General features: G+C 35.8%; 1 protein-coding gene across 2 annotated transcripts in view; it reads right to left on the minus strand.

Annotated features, from left to right (window-relative positions):
* The window catches only part of LOC149066103 (uncharacterized), an 86,752-nt gene that overhangs the window by 13,154 nt on the left and 51,667 nt on the right, over positions 1-21,931 (minus strand). For both annotated transcript variants that reach the window (XM_089253159.1, XM_089253158.1), the window contains exons 21-26: positions 17,546-17,608; positions 10,823-10,885; positions 6,714-6,776; positions 5,218-5,339; positions 2,804-2,859; positions 1,736-1,780 (exon numbers count right to left, since the gene is read on the minus strand). In XM_089253159.1, coding sequence (XP_089109285.1) covers positions 1,736-1,780; positions 2,804-2,859; positions 5,218-5,339; positions 6,714-6,776; positions 10,823-10,885; positions 17,546-17,608 — 412 coding nt within the window. The remainder of the gene's footprint in view (positions 1-1,735; positions 1,781-2,803; positions 2,860-5,217; positions 5,340-6,713; positions 6,777-10,822; positions 10,886-17,545; positions 17,609-21,931) is intronic.

Raw genomic sequence — 21,931 nt, forward strand, 5'->3', positions numbered from 1 at the left:
CAAACAATCATTCTTACAGCATACTTCATAGTGATTATATTAAATGCTCACAGAGCATGAATAAAAAAAAAGAATTCATGTATGTTTTGCTTTTAATTAAAATTAGCAAAAAATTAAGTCAGCCTCTTCCAAATTTTAATATGTCTACATTGACGAGAACTTCAACTTGATATGCTCCTGTGATAGCTATTTTATGTTTCAGCCATCAGCTATGTTATTTGTCTGATGGCCACGGAAACATTGATAATTACCAGAGTCCTAGAGTTCGGACAAAATGTTATAAATACCTTTATGCCTATTTTAAATTGAAAAACATAAATAAATGCATTTTCCAAAACTCTTCCTGCCATAAATTTTAACATTATTTTGAATTTATCTACCAACTCTTCAAAGGTTTTGTATTTTGTTCAACCTTGGAAATCTTTTTGTCCTTTTTTTTTTTTTTAATCTTCAAACCTATGTATGTGAGTGATGAATTTTCATCAGAAAATTGGCTCTTCCTATGTATGGTGTGGATATGAATCCTAAAGGCTGCCATAAACTGCCCTCTAAGGCAATGTTTTCTAACCTTTTTGATGTTGCAGACCCCTTGTTGTGGACAACAAGTCAAAGTTTTGTGGACTCATGTAGCATCAGAAGGTCAATTTTGAAGTGCCCCCCCCCCCTAAAATCCAAAATGCTTAGTTTAAAAAAAATGAAGTTATAAATTACAATTTCTCAGCACAAAACGTGCCACTCATGCTGTGGTAGTAAATGCAAATGATCCTGCAAGCACCTTAGGCCGAGATTATACTATAAAATTTTCATAAAAGTTAATTTATAAAACTTGAAAAATGCAACCAATAAGGTGAACGAATTCACTCAAGCAAATACAAACAGTAACCTTATTGGTTGCATTTTTCACCTTTTCACAAATGAACTTTTATAGTGTAATCTCGACCTTACAATGTAATCACACCCCCCCCCCCCCCAGGTATGCAGACTACAGGTTTAAAAACACTGCTCCAAGGGATGATTCTGTAACAAACTTTTCAAAGTGAAACTCCTTTAGCCTCTGTAGAGAGAATCTGTCTCATGGAAAACTCATGAAAATTAGAATGCTTCCATCACCCTATCTGCAATGCAAGTCCCTGATAATGAATAGGAATTTTATACAGGGTATTAATTCATGTAATATATATACTGTATGTTGAATTGAAATCTGTCAGACCAGACAAGGCCTTGGCTCTGTTCCTTCCAGAATATTAGCCCTTTACCAGTGTGGGTTTAATTGAAATTTGTACCATCATATCTCCTACACGCATTTCACATTTCATGTGCAAGTTTCACTTCTATCGCGTGAGATTCTCACATTGCTTTTTCTTTAAACTTCAGAATCACTGAGCACATTCTTTAAATATTTGTACATACAAACTTCTGTATTTAACCACTTATTGGTTACGGCTGCAAAATGCTTTGGACAGACCAACTTATTGTATGTTTACCCTGTATGTAATTATGTAACATATTATTCAACAATAAGGGCCTTAGATTGCTCTGTTAAAGATTTGTTACACATATTTTTTGGGGCATTCACTACAAAAACTGCACATGTGCCTCATAAATATTCCTCTGACAAATTTGTAACAAAGTGGTACATACCAGAAAGTGCCTTGTATACAACAAAAACTCAAAGATACCTCAAGATAAGTAAGAGCAAGCATTAATAAGAGTTGTTTGAATTCAATCTACTTACTTTGTGTCATTTGGTCTCTTGTGTCTCGTTGTGTGTCATCACTTGCTGTAAGTAAAGGTTGAAAAAAGTATGAAAAAAAGGATACTTTGATCTTACAAAGTAGTTGCAATGTTTCTGAGGTACATACAAGGTAACTTTCAAGATTCTTGAAAATTCTTTCTGGGTGCTATCTCAAAATATTATACACATATAAAGTGAAAATCAGATATTTGGTTAATAAGCTGTATAGTTGTTTTTTACTTTACATTTTTGAGTAAGCTATTCCAATTTTTTTTTTTTTTGTTCAAAAACTTGTTCCTATATTGGATGGGAGGAGGGTGGGTCAATAAAATTTGAACACAAGTTTTGCCAACTACCCCTTCCCCATAGCAGGGGTACACAAATTCTGGCCTGCAAAGTGTGTTTCCCCTCCCCTGGATACATCACCATCTATGCAGCAGGGGTGGGGCAATGAATCAAGCAGTGCACTAAGACCTCCTACAAGTTGGATACAATTGATGGTAATTGCTACGCAGGGTTAACATAAGGCCTTTCATGCACCAAGAGATCCCCAAGTAGTATTGCGCCAGAAGTCTGTGAGTGCACCTAACAATCTGAGTATATATCTAAAGCCATGTCAGTACAGTGCAGCTATCAACATTTCAAATTATGAGTGAAGTGTAATGATAGAATATTTGTATTGTTGTAGTTGTAGGTTTGGTGGTCTCAGTGGCAAGCCTTTATAAATTGAAATATTTTATACCCACGCTGTAGCCATTGATGCAACAGAAAAATATAATCTTGCTGTCTCTACCAAGTAAAGTGCCAGCCGAATAAAATGGAGAAATGTTTTGATATATAGTTTTGGTTTTATTTTTTTTATCATATTTTTTTACATCTTAAGTGCAAAGTACTTTTTTCTAAAGTGTGTCTAATCTGTAAGGGTCAGCTTAGACACAGGTTTTAAATTTGTTGTCATTCTGGTGGTCCTTCTGGTGGTTCCTGGGGGGGGGGGGATCCACTTACGCATGAGCATATACAGCAGTTGTATAGTATATTATCACAGTTGTTTGAAGTGAATTTACTCACTTTGTGTCATTTCGTCTTTTGTGTCCTTCCTTGTAGGATGTTTAAATTCAACATCGCTAGAATGAGAATAAAAATGATTATACCACAAGTTTCACAATCATTCAATTCAAACATATATAATTGGATACAAGGCAGGGTGAAAGATGGACTATCTCTCTTCTCACAATTGTGATCACTTTTGATCAATTAGAAAAGGCATCTTGCACAAAGAGCTTGAATTTTGGTGTATTATTTCACTATATGGCAAGTGATTGCCAGGGAAACCATTTTTTTTTCTTTTACAGGTAGGTCATGTTAAGAACTATAATGATCATGTAAAATAATTGATAAGATCCACAGTTACAGGGTCTGAGAGATATGAGAATGAGTTGGGAAAATGATTATACAGGGTGTAACCAGACTGATGGTCAGAATTGTAAAGAGTGATAGAGCTCGCCAAAACAAACAACATCCCCACACAATGTGAGGTGCGAAAGCAAGGGGTGAGCCACAAGAGGGTGCCGGCGTGGTGAAAATTGAGAACATGGTAAAGATGAATAATAAAGGACAAAGAATCTTTAATATCAAAACTTTACAAACTTAGCTGGTGGCTGCTCAAATGTGCAACCACCAGCTGCAATACAGGCAGCACAATGGGACGGAGTGAACCATGTACACGTTGCGAGAATTTCTGGCATTTCACGAACGTCTGCAGCTGCAATGCTAATTCGGCAAACGAGGTCCTCTGGTGATTTGATGAGCATTTCGTAAACAACATTTTTTAGCAGTCCCCAGAGAAAAAATCCAGGCAGGACAGATCGGGAGATCTGAGCGGCCAGGTTACTGGACCACCACAGCCAATACATTTGTTCAGAAAGTCAATGTCCACGTAGTTCCACACAATCCTAAGGCAATGCACTGGAACAACATAATCGCTCAAAGATTTGCTGGTACACTTCATTGTAAATCAGGCAGCACCTGCTGAAGGACGAATAGTAGATGAATGACGGGTTCTGTGAAAAGGCAATGTTTCATCCACTCCAGAGAAAGCTCCCTCTCGTGGCTCTCGGCTTGCTTTCTGGACCCCACATTGTATGGTGAAAGTTGTTTGTTTTGGTAAGTTCTATTAAGACCATCAGTTTAGTTACAACCTATATATTTTTTAATTATTATGCGTTATTTATACTGCATTGTTGAATTTAATATTTTTGAATTCCCATACATTTCAAATAAACTAATTGTAGTAGGGTTTTCTCTATGTGTGATCATTTGATCATTTTTGCCACACCACTGTCAATTTTTGCACACGAGGGCTAATTAGACCGGGACCTACAAGTCTATGTGTGATGTGTTGTTCTTTGTTTATATGTCATCTACCTGACATCTGCCTTATTTAAATAATTTGCATGCAATCAGGCATAGCCTACCAGTGGTTCTCAAAGTGTGTATCATGGCTCCTAAGGGGGAGTCACCAACTTTTGTCAGGGGTGTTGCAGCATGCTGGCGATATTTATGTGTTCCTATTCTCAGTTCAGTGCTTTGAAGTGGTTCTTTTATGGATGCAAATTATCTACTGGACTATTCTGAGGAGCCACGGATGACCTATGACCAGTGCAAGGGAGCTGTGGGTCACAAAAGTTTTAGAAGCACTGGCCTATACTGTATAATTGATAACCTATACTGTGCACATGCATGCATAGATTCATATTTAATTCTTTGGTCTCACAGCAAATGCTGCAATGATATCGTCCTAATAGACATATGATGAACCTTTTGATATTCATTTCCCTTGCATAATATCAAACACTTGTATGAATTTTATGAATTTTTAAGGAACAAAAACTATATAGGATACATTTATTTGACACAGAACTCAATAAACGAAACTTTAACCAGCGGTACAGCACAAGATATTAACCCTTTAAGCAATTCTTAAAATTTTCCTGATCCGCATTATAACTGCCACATTGAAAATCAGTAAACCTTCTAGAAATTGCCACCTATTTTCAAGAATTTTTTTTTTCAACTGTGAGCTGATAAATGCTCCCCCCACCCCATAACACAAATAATACTAATAATAAACAAGAAAGAGAAATAAAACTATATAGTTTTCTGTTATTTATGCTGTACGCAACAATACTATGTTACCTTGAAGGGAAAAGAAAAACAATCAGACTTTGAATAAAAGCTGATTTCACCCACTGGCAGTTGATTGACAGGAGGGGGGGGGGGGAGGAAAACATGACATCAGAGGAAGGAAACAGTATCGGTTCTAGGTTGCTGTTTTAAGAGAGTTTCAAGAATCAGAAATATTTTGGCATAGCTGTTTTGAGTGGGTTTTAAGGACCCAAGATACTCAAGATTGCCACTGTAAGAGTTAATGAATATAAAAATATACTACTGAATAAATTGACAATAATGAAATTTGTACTCACTTCAAAAGGCTTTCATTATCAATTAACAAAGCAACTTTTTGAGCGATTTCTTCCCTCTCATCAGAAGCACTGTTGTCATCAAATTCAAATGAGAAATCTGGTTCATGAGCAGCAGGTTCATCCTGTGTAGAAAATAATATTTCGTAAATCAATTTTATAACATAAAACCAAATAAATGAATAACAAACTGAAAAAAAGCAAAAGGCATTTATAAAAAAATTTAAGGTATTCACTTGCGTTTATTTCTTTAAAAGAATGATAGTCTTTCTTCAAATGATTTCTTCAAAATGATACAGAACAAGTCCTCCTTCAAGAACAAAACAATACTGGAAAAAAGTTATCCAGTTCTGGTGAAGAAAGTTATCACTACAATCACAATCCTCTTCTTTCTTATAACTGTGGAGATCTCAAGATTCTATTCAACTCTATTCAACCAAACAATAAAACAGAGCAGTGTATTTTTTCCCTTCATAAAAATCCTTTCGAAAATTATATTGCACACCCGGAATTATGAGATTTAATGTTGTGTATGCTTGCAATATTAGCAGACACAGAAAACAAAAATTGCATGCACTAGCTCTGTTCAGCTAGATTGCTGGCATAAAGGTGGTTAGTTTGTTGATACTGAACCAGCTTCACAACATCTTTCATTCCTAGGGAAAAGAGATTACAAAAAAAATTTTTTTTTTTTTTTCATAGATCTCTATGGGGGGGGGGGTTCTCTCATGCCTCCTTTCTATTATTTCTTTGCACAATAAATGTTGTTGTTTTTCTTTTGCGTAGATCCCTCTTACCAGTATTATACTGTTTCCCCCTCTCCTATATCAAAGGGACTTAAAAAAATGGCAGTAATTTCCTGCCTAAATTTGTCCTGCATAATATCTGCACCTTTTTCCTCCTGCGGTAGATAACAGAGAGGAACATAATAGGCTTTTAGGACCATCTTTTCTACTGTGATGAAAAGATTTTAGGCTCTTTGGTCGTCATGAATAAATAAATAAATTTAATTAACAGAAAACAGAATGACTTACAGAGGTGATGAGAACAGGGTTCTCAACTAGGGATTCAAGTGAATCTTGTCCTGAGGGTCCTTGGAAAGATTCCAATGTGTCTGTGAGTTTCGATGAGTATAACACATACAAACACAATCAGCTTATTTTTATATCATAAACAAAATGCTATTAGAAAATAGTGGTGCTTGTGAGCTTCAACTCATTGAAACAGGATATTCCATGAAACACAAATGGTCAAGATCTCTAGGTGTAGTGGTATCAACATTTTTTTTTAATGTGGATAAAAATTTTTTCATTCCTTCAGATTAGTGGTGATACAGACCGCTACAGGGTATTATCAATCACAAGATTTATTGAAGGTCCTATCCATTTTTGTGTAAATACAACTTCAAATACTAGTAGTGTTAATGAACTGTGTTAATAAACTAAAGCATTCATGCAGTAATATTTTGTAAGCATGATTAAAAAACATGAAAAACAAACCTCTAAACCCGTGATTTCCCCATCCATTTCTTCGATTTTATTCTCTGCCTCAGCTCTGGCATTCTAAAATAAAGAAAAAAATATATTTTTTTAATGCAAAAGCATATTCTATTAAACAGGGAAAAAATTCAAAGGAAAGCACGTCAAAACTGAATTAATTTTTAAAGCTGAACCGAAGATTAAACTATCAACTGAAACCATACACCAATAACTTTCAGTAAATAATGCAGTTATAACTGTCATTTTTTTCATCATGTTATTTAGGATGGTGTCAGCCACGGCTAACTCTAATGCTGAAAAGGGATGTCATGAAAATTCTTGTGAACAAAGGTTCAAAACTGGATATAGTTATTATTAATTCTCAGCTGTCAAGTGTTAGTATGAAATGCTTCCGACTATGAAATGCTCATCTATGTTTGAATTGTGTAAATGCTGTTAAAAACAGCATAAGTCCAGAGGATCATACACATAGAAATTTAGCACAGTATTGCAAGTAATGTTTAAGACACTATAGTCCGTTTAAGGTTAACTTTGCAGTGCAGAGAAAGGTAGAGAGTGTATTCCTTTGCCGCAAAAAATAGTTCCCATGTATCAGAGGCTTACAATGATCGTTTATGCAGAATATTTCAATTTTTTGAATGATTGAAAAAAAATAATGAGAAAATAAAAATATTTTTCTTAGTGAGATTGGCGATAATCATCAACTTTACCTTACTGCGACCACTCATCGATACATTGGTTGAAAGGCTTTCATTGTCATAGCAACGTGTGATGTGGTTCCCTAGTAGCTTCCCCTTTACTGCAAAGTTAACTTGAAACGAACTATAGTGTTTTGGGATTCTTTTGACTATTGTTGATTAATATTTCTTTAAATAGAAAAAGCTAATACTGTAAGTGTTAAGAACTACTTAACACTTCTGGTTAAATTAGGGCATTTATTTAAGAATATTACACAGGATCGTTTAGTTAAGGTTACATTTTATACAGGGTGTTGCAAAAAAATGCAGCTGAAATTAAAGGACAATTTAATTCAGGCGTACAATAACAATCCAAAATCACACAGGAACGTAGCTGTGCAAATGCCATCCGGAGCCATTATAGAGAGTTGTTGTGTCACACACTTGTAAATACATCTGGTTGTGTCATGCACCTGGTATTTGTGAGAAGGTGCGGCAGTCCATGCAGTGTTGATGTAATGTGTATGTGTACGAGTGTGTCTAGCAAAAACCTTGAGCATCTACTGTAGTAGTATTGTTCCTAATTAAATTATTGTAGAAGGATTCTTCTTCGTCTTTGTATCATGTATTACTTTTAGTGATGTCTGCTGCTTCCAGATGGTGTTTGTTCCTTGAGGATATTTTGTTGAAACACCCAGTATAACATGACAAAATGTGATTCCATATGCGAACCAAAAATGTGGTAAGCATCAACTAATCTCATTAGAGGGTATTGTCACACTTCCTCCTAACCAGAACACGGCCCGTTGCTCTGTCTCAACGAAGAGATATAAGCACAAACACTATGCCACACCCACCTTCAACACTGATGACTTGTTCACACATGACATTTCTCTTCTAAGCACTATAAAAGCTCAAGGCAACAGTTATTTTCTGAATATTATGCTGAAGTGAACTCAGAAAGAAAAGTCATCACGTCTCCGCCGGGACTCAAACCCAGGCCCTCTTGCATACCAGGCAAGCATGCTACCATCTACACCACTGGAGACATGACCCTGCCTTCCTTATTTCACTGTGGCATGAGACGCTGAAGTAGATGCATTAGTAGCCTCTCTTAACTTCAGGAAATGGCCCCCGGGTGGGACAGTTTAGAGAGAGAGAGAGATGACTTTTTCTCAGCTCGAGATATCAAGGAAACAGTTATTTTCTGGATATTATGCTGAGGTGAACTCGGAAAGAAAAGTTGTCACATCTCCGTCAGAACTCGAACCCAGGCCTTCTTGCATACCAAGCAAGCATGCTATTTCCTGAAGTTAAGAGAGGCTACTAATGCCTCTACTCCAGCACTTCATGCCACAATGCGTGAAATAAGGAAGGCAGGGTCGTGCCTTTAAATACAAATACAAATACAACGCCACAACAGGCAAAATGCCCAACGAGGTGGCTGATAAAAAGATGCCCATAAAAATATGGATGTCATATGTTTCAAAAATACAGCAACCCCATTAAAAACGCAATTAACACAAATTATAAACAATATATACACATGATAAAATATTATACAATGCCCATAAAGAATACTTATGGTTGTCTTATTCTAAGAATGGATAGCTTCTCGATTTACCCCAACATGTTTATTTCGTATTTCTTTTTAAACGTGTCAATTGTGTTACAATTTACTACCTCCGGGGGTAAGCTATTCCATTTATTAACAACCCTATTAGAGAAAAATTCCCTGCGACACCATAACCTTGCATTGTCCCTCACCAATCGATACTGGTGTCCCCTTGTAAAAGCAGTTGATTGGCGGTGTACTAAAAGTTCATGGTCCATCCTATCCATACCATTGAAAATTTTGAACACTTCGATCATATCTCCTCGACTCCTGCGTTCATCCAATGTAAACATATTCAAAAAATGAAGTCTCTCTTCATAACTCAAGGCCTGTGTGCCAATAAGGACACGCGTAGCTCTTCTCTGCACCCCTTCAATCAAGTCTATGTCCCTCTGTAGGTATGGTCTCCAAAACCTTACAGCATACTCCAGTCCAGGACGAACTAAGCCTCGAAAAAGCGGAAGAATGACTTTAGGAGAACGCGAAGAGACCTTTTTGAAAATAAGACCAAGCATTCTATTCGCTTTTTTGACAACCGCTGAACAATGTTCAGAAAACTTAAGTCGCTCGTCAATGAGAATTCCCAAATCGGTGACTCTTGTTGCATCCGGGATAGTGACACCATTCAACTCGTAAGATAACCATGGGTTGTTCGAACCAAAATGAGCGACCATGCACTTATCTACACTAAACGTCATGCCCCATTCATTTGCCCATGCTGCAATCTTGTTTAAGTTGGTCTGGAGCAACTCCCTATCGCTTTCATTACCGATTACCCCCATTAGCTTCACATCATCTGCGAATTTGCTAGTAATTCCATCGATACGTGTCTCTAGTGGTGTAGATGGTAGCATGCTTGCCCGGTATGCAAGAGGGTCTGGGTTCGAGTCCTGGCGGAGACGTGATTACTTTTCTTTCCAAGTTCACCTCAGCATAATATCCGGAAAATAACTGTTTCCTTGATATCTCGAGATGAAAAAAACCATCTATCTCTCACTATAAAAGCTTTTGGAAGAACAAAATCTTCGCAAATGTTACAATGTGATTCAAAATAATCTCCAGTGGTTCAGGAACCAGGAAACAAAATCCCATACCAGCAGAATACAGACACTCTTAGCCAGATCAGACTAAGTTGGAAAAAAAATTATTAAAATATAAAGGTGATATTCCAATGTGTTTCTAATGGTTGTCTAGAAATCAAATCAGTCTTCATATTTACTGCATGATTCCTCAATTTATCAGATGAAATTGAAATGAGTATTATTATACAATGGAATAGACATTACCTTCACAAGACTGGGGGGCAAAAGGCAAAAGTAGATGAAGGCCTTTAGGCTCACACAGTTTTTATTCTAAATTATGACAAAAAATTACTTCGCTTTTTAGGTGTTTAAGTTTTATGAAAATCAAATCGCCATCAAACTACGTTTTGGTATTTTCATGTTTTGAATTTACTGTGCGGCTATGAAAACAAACAGAAAAATATTTAATTTCATGGATAAGCTGAAGATAAAAAGAAAATTCCCAACTTATCGATGTCATAATTGGAAAATAGTGTTACAAAATTGACTAGGCTGTCTAGCTCAGTTAGAAAAATGTCTAGACAATCAAAAATCAATCTATTGTAAAATATCTTTCATATAACAACAAAACTATCACAGAATATATTTGAATATAGATAAGTGTCTGATAGGAAAAAGTGTATAGATCTATGGCATTATATTATGTTCAGTTTGCTGATTTTTCAAATTAGAAATAATTTTATAAGACACAGTAGAGGGTTCAAATCATACAAGCAGAGGAAATCACAAATTTACCTCCAGACTGTCTATTTTTTCACGAGCTTCAACCAGTGAGCTTTGTGCGTTCAACTGGTATTCCTTAAAGAAATATTGGAACACAATAAATTAACTCATGAACAGAATAAAATAAGAAACATTCAAACTGTATACAGCTGCAAAAACATGTTTAAGAAGAGTTGTAATTAATTACCAGAAATTAGGTTAATGCCTTCAACTTGCTAAAAGTTCATACAAATTAAATATTACTGTTCAACTAGAAATGCAGAAAAAGAATTTCAATGGAACCTTGGTTATACTATGTGTTTCAGAGAGCACTGTTTCATAACTGTGGGAAGTGTATTCAAATCTTGATTTCATAAAATTACACAGGACATGATAAAATTCATGTCTACATCAAATCTACTCCACCGAGCAATGAATGGCAGTCTTTTAACACATAGGCTCGGCTGAGAATGGCCCAGAGCTGAGTGGATAAAGGGCTTAGTGATACGTCTACTGTGGTTTTCCATAATAAGTGTGTAACTTGATAGGCTGGTACATCCAACCTAGTTGAGGCTCCAAAATATCTCTTTGCGCTCAGGGACCCATAATGCGATTGAGACAGAAAGGGTGTAAAGGAAGAAATTGGGGAAAAAATTTCTTGAGAATACTAATGAATGTGACTACCATATGTTTTTCAAATATCATTTCTATGAATAATGTTTCAAGTAGAGTAACTTAGGGTAGTATAGGCCATGCTAAGCTTGAATGATTTTCTTTAAACTGGTTGGTTTGAGAAATTATAAAAAATAATTATATAAAAAACACTTCTGAATCTTTGTGAAAAAAATTACAAATTTTATCTCAAGCAAGCACTAAAAAAAATTTGTAATGAGTGAAGAAGAATTGTAAAAAAAAAATGTTACTCTGAGACAAAAAATAGTAGAAAAGGGGTAAGAGGATTGGACTTTGTTGCATAAACTTTTTATACAGGATGTCCTGTAAGTGCTAATGCAGTCTTTATCTCATGAACAGTTCATCTTAGAGGTATGATTCAAATTTTAAAATAAAATTGCTCAAAATGCATTAAAAAATTATTCTGTACCAGCTTTGTGAGTGGAAATGCAGTGTCACAAAATAAAAAATCTAAATTTTGATACAACTTCCTTTCCTCTAACTTTCAATTAGAAAGTTGTTGCCCTGTCTTGCCTGAGAACGACAAAAAAAGTTCTGCGTTTCTAAATGCAATACTTGCTAAGATAATATTTGAATTCAAAAATCAGAGAAAAGTTGAGAAGAATAGTAAAAGGTAATGGACAACACTTGCTTCTTCATTTATGTTGGTCTTTCCCAAATTATTTTCTATTTATGAATTCAAATATCGCAACAAATATTACATATAGAAATGCAGAACTTTTTGCTGGCCTCAAGAGAGACATGGCAACAACTTTCTAATTGGAAGTTAGGGGACAGCAGAATTGTATAGAAATTTAGATTTTTATTTTATGACACCATATTTTCCTTCTCAAAACTGGTAAAAGTGATTTTTGAACACATTTTGAGCATTTTTTACAGGGTTCCTAGCAAAATCTGCTTGATCATTTCCCTGACTCTCCCTGACCAAAAGCGAGTACACTCTCTCGGTCATATGCATATTTAATTCAAACCTGTCCAATATCACTCTAAATTATGTCATTTCTCGGTAATATACCATTGAAAAGCACATTACAAACAGAATGTTAATATTTTGCCACCACAACCCCTTCCAAAATCTAATTGTATATATATGATCTTGCACACAATACCAGTTTCCTTGGAAATCTCACACAGAGGTAATTGAATTCAAATCATTCTTCTACATATAAAGATTCTCTACCAACGGGCAGGAAAAAAAAACAAGAGGATAAAATGTTTTTTCAAAAGAGATGGTATTGGCTTTATTTTCAACAATGGAAAGGAGGGTCTCTCAACTTTGGATCCCTTCATCAATTTACTCAGAGAGCAGATTCAGTGAACTTCACCAACAGTTTTCCAGTATGTAAAATCCCACCCTTCAACTGATAAGGCATTTCTTTCAGTAGGGGATCTGGAAGAAAATGCTGATAAGGATTTTTTTTTTCTCTTCCAGGGGAATCTGAAAAATAATCTTCTATGGAAAAAAGGGAAGATAAACCACTTGAACGTACATTTATCCTCTTTGAATTTCTCTGACTTTTCCCAAGTATTTAGAATTTTCCGTGATTTTTGGCAAATATTTCATATTTTCCACGACCAATTTCCTGACTTTCCAGGTCACTGAGAATCCTGTTTTAAATTCAAATCATTCCTCTATGAGGAATGGTTGATGAGATAAAAGCTGCATTAGCACTTACAGGTCACCATGTATAAAAAAAACTGTTCATATTGGTTCATGTGCATTGAATATAGCTCATATGGCCATATAAAAACCAACATATCAAAAATCATCAACCTAATTGTCATTCATATAGAGCCAAATTATTCGGATTAGTTGAATCAGGATGGGGGGGGGGGGGGGTGTTCCTACGTGATAATTATTAAGTTAAAATTGAGAAATGATGGAACCTGAAAAATGCAAATTTATATATAAGAAAATACTATTCTGGGTTTTTAATGACACATCAGAAAAATATAATGAATTAGTACAATAGTATGCATGTACAACTAAAAATACACTGCTGGCCACCGTAAATGCAACACCCTGAAGGAAGCATGCAAATAATATGAAATTTACAACATGCATTAGCGGAGGTGAGATATGCAAATGATTAGAATTTCAGCGCAGACGCACATCACGCGCGCCTGTGGCGCCACTTCAAAGCGCTATTTAAGGCTTGGAGATTTCGACGATTTGAAGTACGGCAATTGTGTTTTTCTTGTGGTTTTTTTAAAAAAACGATCAATTATGCCTCTCAGAAAACAGCGATCATCTTTTGATCAAGTATCCAAGTTCGACAGAGGAAGGATAGTGGCCTACCGAGATTGTGGATTATCTTTCAGGGAAATTGGTAGTCGTGTTGGACGAAACCAAACAACTGTAACGCGGATATGTGATCGTTGGATGCAGGAGGGTACGACGGACCGACGTGTTCGATCGCATCCACCTCAGTGCACCACTTCACGTGATGACAGACGTATTGTGCGTATGGCAGTGACGGATCGCTCAGCCACATCACGAACCATAGCACAGCACATTCAGTCTGTACCGCATCATCCAGTGTCTGCGCATACCATTGGACGCCGTTTACAGCAGAGTGGTCTGTCCACAAGACGTCCATTGCTTCGTCTACCCTTGACGCAGAACCACAGACGCCTCCGCCGCCAATGGTGCGATGAAAGAAGGATGTGGACGGCACAATGGAATGAAATTGTCTTTACTGACGAGTCACGCTTCTGTCTGCAACACCACGATGGTCGGATTCGAGTCTGGAGACACCGTGGAGAGAGGATGCTGAACAGCTGCTTTATGCACCGCCACACTGGTCCTGCACCGGGTATTATGGTATGGGGCGGTATTGGATATCACTCTCGCACTCCTCTAGTACGCATTGCCGGTACTTTAAAAAGCCAGCGCTACATCTCCGAGGTGTTGGAGCCAGTTGTCCTTCCTTACCTTCAGGGCTTGCCCACAGCCATATTTCAACAGGATAATGCGCGACCACACGTGGCACGCATTGTCCAAAGGTTCTTCGTCAATCGCCAGATTGAATTGCTTCCCTGGCCAGCTCGCTCTCTGGATCTTTCGCCGATAGAAAACATGTGGTCCATGGTTGCTCAACGATTGACCCAGATTACATCCCCAGCTGCCACACCAGATCAACTTTGGCAACGCGTGGAAGCTGCTTGGTCTGCTGTACCCCAAGAACACATCCAAAGTCTCTTTGAATCAATGCCGAGGCGTGTGGCAGCGGTGATCTCCAACAATGGCAGCTACTCTGGCTACTGATTTTGGCAGGAACCACACTTCACAGAAGTCTATAAATTTAATCATTGATGCTTGGTCAACATGTTATCTACAAAATAAATATTGTTGCGATATCTCTTGTCTTTCTTGGTGTTGCAATTTGGGTGGCCAGCAGTGTAAATTAATTCACATGCTGCTCACTCATTTCTCACTTCTGTGAGGAAAAAATATGGTATATATATACACTAAATATGGTATTTTTTTAAAAGACAAAATTACAGTAGACTCTTGCTAATCCAGCACATATCAGATCAGGATATTGGATATGCTACATTACTGAAACTGCCAAATTACTGGAAGTTAATTGAATGTGGCGGTGCTGTCAGCAAGAGTGCGTATAGGTGTTGACATTCCAATATTATAAATCTGTCAACACATCGTTTTCTTGAGAGTGCCTTTTCTTTACCTCTCTTTCGCTGTTTTGAGAGAGAGGCTTTCGTTTCTTGCAGAGTCAAGATGTCATTTTTTATGCGTCCATGTATTTCTTGTTTCGTATATGTGTATTAACATACCGTGTGTTTCCTCTAATTAATAAACTGTATATATAGCCGTTATCTGGAATCAAACAATTTAATGGAGTCAAATTTGAGCTACCAATGGATAAGTCGCTATTTGAATTGAAGTGTCAGCACATCACCTTCATACCAGTGATATCAATCATAATGGTTTCCACATGAAAAAGCCTATTTAAATAATATAAACTTCTGGGCACAGGCATGTTTTCCTTTGAAATGCTCAAAAGAAGCTAAAAACTAGCTAAAAAATCCAAATTACTGCTTGGACTAGACTAGTAAATAGCTCACAGCCAGATTATCAAGAGTCTACTGTACTATATCAAAATTTATATCTGTGTTCTAAATACTTTTGTTTTAATTATTCACATAATTATTCGAGTATTGAATTGTTTTTTTCCCCCATTCTTTATTTGAAAGGTCAGACTTCTGCAAAGCTGGAGGAGTAAAAAACTTTTTGCCTGATAATCACAATAAAGAAAAAACCTATGATAAGCACAAATAATAAGGGGAAAAAGCTCTTAACTCCTGGAATTTGTAACTTTTCCTCGTTATTAGTTTTTATTAATGGTTTTTTCTCTATAGTCTGTTTCAGGTTAACTTTGCAGTGAAGAGAAAGGTAGAGAGTGTATTCCTTCGCCGCAAAATATATTCTCATATATCGGAGGTTTAAGATGAACCTTTATACAGAATATTTTGATTTTTTCTATGATTTTGAAAAAAAATACTGAAAAAACATCGTTTTGAACCGATGTTTACTTGTTTAAAATTTTTAAATTATAAAAAATATTGGTTACCATTATCAAAAATCCACAACAACAGCAACAACACTCTGGTGCGATATCCTAGAAATTTTTCCCGCCAATATCTCGCGCATATATATATATATATTTTTCGTCATTTGGTTGAATTTTCCATAACGATATAATTTTTCATTGTTTTGCATGCAGTTATAGGCTTACATAAACACGAATATTCAATCAGTTTTATTTTCTCCCAAAAATAGGCTTCAGTGAGTTCAGATATTCACTCATAGATTACAAGAAGTGTTTCTCTTCCATGAGATTGCAGATACTATTGTGAGAGGTTGTTTATGGGTGCAGAAGTTTTGGTTAGGTTTTCCTTTTTTTTTTTTAGTTATTTATTTTTTGCTATGTTTATGGGATAGTTTTAGTTTCCGATCACGAAGAGTGTTGACAGAGTTGCGACTTCCACTCACACGAACGGACGCCATCTTCCACCCACCTGTTTCTCTCGATGTCCCTTGCCTTTAGTGTCTCTTCAGATAGAATAAATGAGAGAGGGGTCCACAGTAGTTTGGGCTTTCATCTTTTATGTGACAGTTGTGTCTTTATTTTCACCAGAGATAGCCACACTAAAGTTCTCTGCTCTTCCATTCCTGAATACTATATTTTTGGTTCTTGAATACTCGCTGTAAACAAAACTCAATAAGAATCATCCGTAATAACCATGAGCAGAACATCAACCGTAACAAAAGACTAAAGCTGTCGTGAGGGAAGGTCGAGCGACAAAAATTTCGGCAAGAAAAGTGAGTAGAAAAATTCTAAACTTTTCCGTATCATTATTATTATTTGGTGCTATTCCTGCATTTACACGTGAAAACAGAGTTAATCTGCTTCTTCTCAATTTTATTTAATATTAATTTTTTTCCATTGAAGAAAAAATTTTTGAGAGCCATGGTTAATATACAGTATTTTAAAATTATACGTTGGTTCCATAATATTGTTTGGATTTTTTTTTGTAAATAAATTTCAGCTGAGGGAAGGGAAATATCGCAGAAACATATGACTGTTTTTTGAAATTTTTAGTGTTACTTACGGCACATCAATGAAGAGTAAGTGACACGCTGATAGAAGATAATTATTTTTTCTAAATTTTAAAACACTTTCTAATCAAAAAACAAAACAAATGATTTCAAAAACCTCACTTTAATTTCTGAAAGTATCGGCAATGGTTTTCTTTTAATTCTATAATTATTAATAATTTAACTGTGCAATTACGTTACACGTAAAAAATATTTTTCTCAGTGAGATTGGCGAGAATCGACCATACCTTACCGAGGCAGCGCATCGATACATTGGGTTAAGAGGCTTTCGTTCCCATAGCAACGAGTGATGTGGTTCCCTCGTAGCTTCCCCTTCACTGCAAAGTTAACCTGAAACGGACTATAGTGTGGATACAGAGTTGTTCTACAACAGAAAACACCAATTTTGTGTTTGACTTCTAAGAAAAATATAAACTAACCTTTAAACTGTTAATTTCAGAATTCATTACTGCGATTTTCTTTTCAGCCTGAAATTTCACTGTCTGCAATGATAAAGAAAGATTTCTGTGAAAATACAATCAATAAAATACAGGGTAAGAAAAAAGTTGCAGAAACTTTAAAAATTCATAAAAAACAGAAAAATAACCGAAATAATAAACGGTTTCTAGGGCTAGCACCACTAGGTAACAGGAATTTTTTTAAGACAGAAAAAAAAAACCAGCCGATAGGTAGCGCTGACGTACACAAGTCAAAGAAAATATATGCAAATAATGAACAGAATGCCTCCAAATCGTTTATTACAGCAGTATGTGTTCCATATGACCACCACCACAGGGAATAACACATTGCAGATGAGTCACAAATACAGCAATGGCAGAGTGCAGCAGGTCCACATACATGGTTTACAATGGTGAACTGGATGTGAATTAGGAGCACAAGTTGTTGTAACCATCTCATTCACATATTTCTACAGAAGTACCACGAGGTTCCGCTCAGACCAGCATCCCCTATCGGCTGTTTTTTAGTTGTTTTTTTTTTTTTAGTCTTAAAAAAATTCCTGTGACCTAGCCCCTAAAACCGTTAACCCTGTAAACTGTTTTTTATTCCGGTTTTATTCATTTTGAAAGATTCTACAGATTTTTTGCCCACCCTGTACAAGAGGCATACTGTAAACTCTTACCTTAACTGAAATTGATGATACAAAACTTCTGATTAAATAGGACTAGGTTTTGTTGATGTTCCCCCCCCCCCCTCAAATCTCCAAATGGTCTCTTAAAAGGAATATTTCACCACACATATAGTAACTATTGTTTATAGTGTTAACGGCTTCAACACAGCTGTCATCTAGATATAATAGAACCTTGATCACTGAACATGCATTAACTCGACTACCCTGATAGCTCAACATTTATTGTTCTAATGGTTGGAACAATACTGAATTCGATCTGGAGAAACCTCTGTAACACTATTTAAGATAGCTAAACCATGCTTAAGGACTAAGATTTGATCTGTGTTATCTACCACAACTAATTTTTTTAATTGCCAATGCATTACCAACTTCAGAAATTTTTACAACATTGCTCTCGTATATTTTAACCATTCTTTGTGTTTCATACTTCTTCTCGAATAGGACATTTCAATAAATGAAGTAGCTTACCTTTGGGGGTTGTGAATTCTAACATAATTGATACATTTAAAATGAATTACAATAGACATAATGGGATAAATCGAAAAGGTATCCATACTTAATTAAGACAACCATAATCTTTTCATCTTTTTCTTATGGGCAGTGTATGTATTTATTATACAAATACAACACCACAACAAACAAAATGTCCAACGAGGTGGATGAGAAAAAGATGCCCATAACAAATATTGATGCCGTATATTTCAAAAATACAGCAATCCAATTAAAAATGCAATTACAAACAATATATATACATGATGAAATATTATATAATGCCCATAAAAAATACTTATGATTGTGTAATTCTAAGTATGGATAGCCTCCCGATTTACCCCAACATGTTTATCATATTTCTTTTTAAGCATGCCAATTGTGTTAGAATTTACTACCTCTGGGGGTAAGCTATTCCATTTATTAACAACCCTATCAGAGATAAATCCCCCCCCCCCGCGACACTATAACCTTGCATTGTCCCTTACCAATCGATACTGGTGTTCCCTTGTAAAAGCAGTTGATTGACGATGTACTAATAATTCATGGTCCATCCTATCCCACCTGTGTTCATCCAATGTAAACATATTCAAAAAAAAGCAGTCTCTCTAATAAACTCAAGCCCAGCGTGCAAATAAGAACATACATAGCTCTTCTATGCACCCTTTCAACCAAGTCTATGTCCCTCTGTAGGTATAGTCTCCAAAACCTTGCAGCATACTTCAGTCCAGGACAAACTAAGCCTAGAAAAAGTGGCAAAATGACTTTAGGAGAACGTGAAGATACCTTTTTGAAAATAAAACCAAGCATTCTATTCAATTTTTTAACCACTGCTGAAAAATGTTCAGAAAACCTGAGCCGCTCTTCAATGAGATTCCCAAATCAGTCATCCTAGTTGCATCCGGGATAGTGACACCATTCAACTCGTAAGAGAACCGTGGGTTGTTGTAAACAAAATAGGCGACCATGCACTCGTCAAAGCTAAACATCATTCATTTGCCCATGACGCAATCCTGTTTAAGTTGGTCTAAAGCAACTCCCTATCACTTTGATTCCCGATTACCTCCATTAGCTTCACATCTTCTGTGAATTTGCTAGCAATCCCATTGATACCCTGATTGAGTTTATCGATAAAAAGTGAAAAGTCTGCGGCCAAGGACACTTACTTGAGGAACTCCACTTGTGACGCCTGTCCCATTAGAGAATTCCCTGTTCACCATAACTCATTGCAACCTATCTCTTATACAAATACAAATACAAATACAACGCCACAACAGGCAAAATGCCCAACGAGGTGGCTGATAAAAAGATGCCCATAAAAATATGGTTGTCATATGTTTCAAAAATACAGCAACCCAATTAAAAATGCAATTAACACAAATTAAACAATATATACACATGATAAAATATTATACAATGCCCATAAAGAATACTTATGGTTGTCTTATTCTAAGAATGGATAGCTTCTCGATTTACCCCAACATGTTTATCGTATTTCTTTTTAAACGTGTCAATTGTGTTACAATTTACTACCTCCGGGGGTAAGCTATTCCATTTATTAACAACCCTATTGGAGAAAAATTCCCTGCGACACCATAACCTTGCATTGTCCCTCACCAATCGATACTGGTGTCCCCTTGTAAAAGCAGTCGATTGGCGGTGTAGTAAAAGTTCATGGTCCATCCTATCCATCCCATTGAAAATTTTGAACACTTCGATCATATCTCCTCGACACCTGCGTTCATCCAATGTAAACATATTCAAAAAATGAAGTCTTTCTTCATAACTCAAGCCCTGTGTGCCAATAAGGACACGCGTAGCTCTTCTCTGCACCCCTTCAACCAAGTCTATGTCCCTCTGTAGGTATGGTCTCCAAAACCTTACAGCATACTCCAGTCCAGGACGAACTAAGCCTCGAAAAAGCGGAAGAATGACTTTAGGAGAACGCGAAGAGACCTTTTTGAAAATGAGACCAAGCATTCTATTCGATTTTTTGACAACCGCTGAACAATGTTCAGAAAACTTAAGTCGCTCGTCAATGAGAATTCCCAAATCGGTGACTCTAGTTGCATCCGGGATAGTGACACCATTCAACTCGTAAGAGAACCGTGGTTCTTAACCATGATTCTATCCAATTCAGAAAGTTGATTGCCCTGTTATTATTAATGTATTATTATTAATTTTTTTTTAGTGATACATGCTTTTATATTGGGTTTTCTGATTATATTTAGCATCCATACTTGTGTGGAAAAACGTTTTCAGCCAAATTGTTAAGCAATTTGCCTGTTGTGATCCTTGTATTTGCTTTTTGTCGTTTTTTAATCCAAAATAGTCCCTCACACTTTGGGTAAAGAAACACTTTCCATTGTTTAAACTTGACAACTGGATAACAAAAAGTTTCAGATAAGTGTGAATAATATCTGAAACTTTTGAGTGAGAAGATGGTTGAAGTAGCTAGATCAAAATTCTTAAGTGAGAATAGGAAAATTTTTCTGCTTATGGAGAATTGCACTGCTGTTTCACAAATAACAATTTTTTTGAAACATTGTGTTTTTTTCATTCTAATTGAATTACCATTATTCAGAAAATTTTCATTAAAAAATTAGTTTTTTCTTTTTGCTAGTTTACTGATGATTGACCTGAAGTATTCAACTATAAATAGGTACACAAATATTTTTTAAATTTTGTGAAAGATCAAATGGACCTTGCTAACTTGGCATTTGCTTAAGTTAATACTCGTATGTTTATTCATGTTCTTGGTAGAGATTTAAAATTCTCGAGAATAATCTTTCGGAGAATATTCTCATCGAGGAGAATATTCGAGAATATTCTCTGGTAGGACTACTATTATAAATAACTTCAGAATATTCTTATAAGTTCTTGATGAGAATATTCTCCTGTTATTTATAATATAGTTACATATAATATCCTTGAGAATATTCTCTGGAAGGACTACTTTCATAAATTACAGTGGAATATTTTTATAGAAAATAGTAAGAATTATTCTGAAGTTATTAATAATAGTCCTTAAAGAGAATATTCTTGAATATTCTCCTCGATGAGAATATTCTTCAGTTATACCGAAATCTTTCCAGAGAGTATTATCAAGAATATATGTAATAGCATGTATTATAATAAATAATCTCAATAAATAACTTGAGAATAATTGTTATTTTTTATAAGAATA

Source organism: Pholcus phalangioides, unplaced genomic scaffold (genome assembly GCF_987345545.1).
Source record: "Pholcus phalangioides strain wild (caught in Gottingen) unplaced genomic scaffold, Ppha-v1.0 ptg000032l_1, whole genome shotgun sequence".
Classification (NCBI taxonomy): Eukaryota; Metazoa; Arthropoda; class Arachnida; order Araneae; family Pholcidae; genus Pholcus; species Pholcus phalangioides.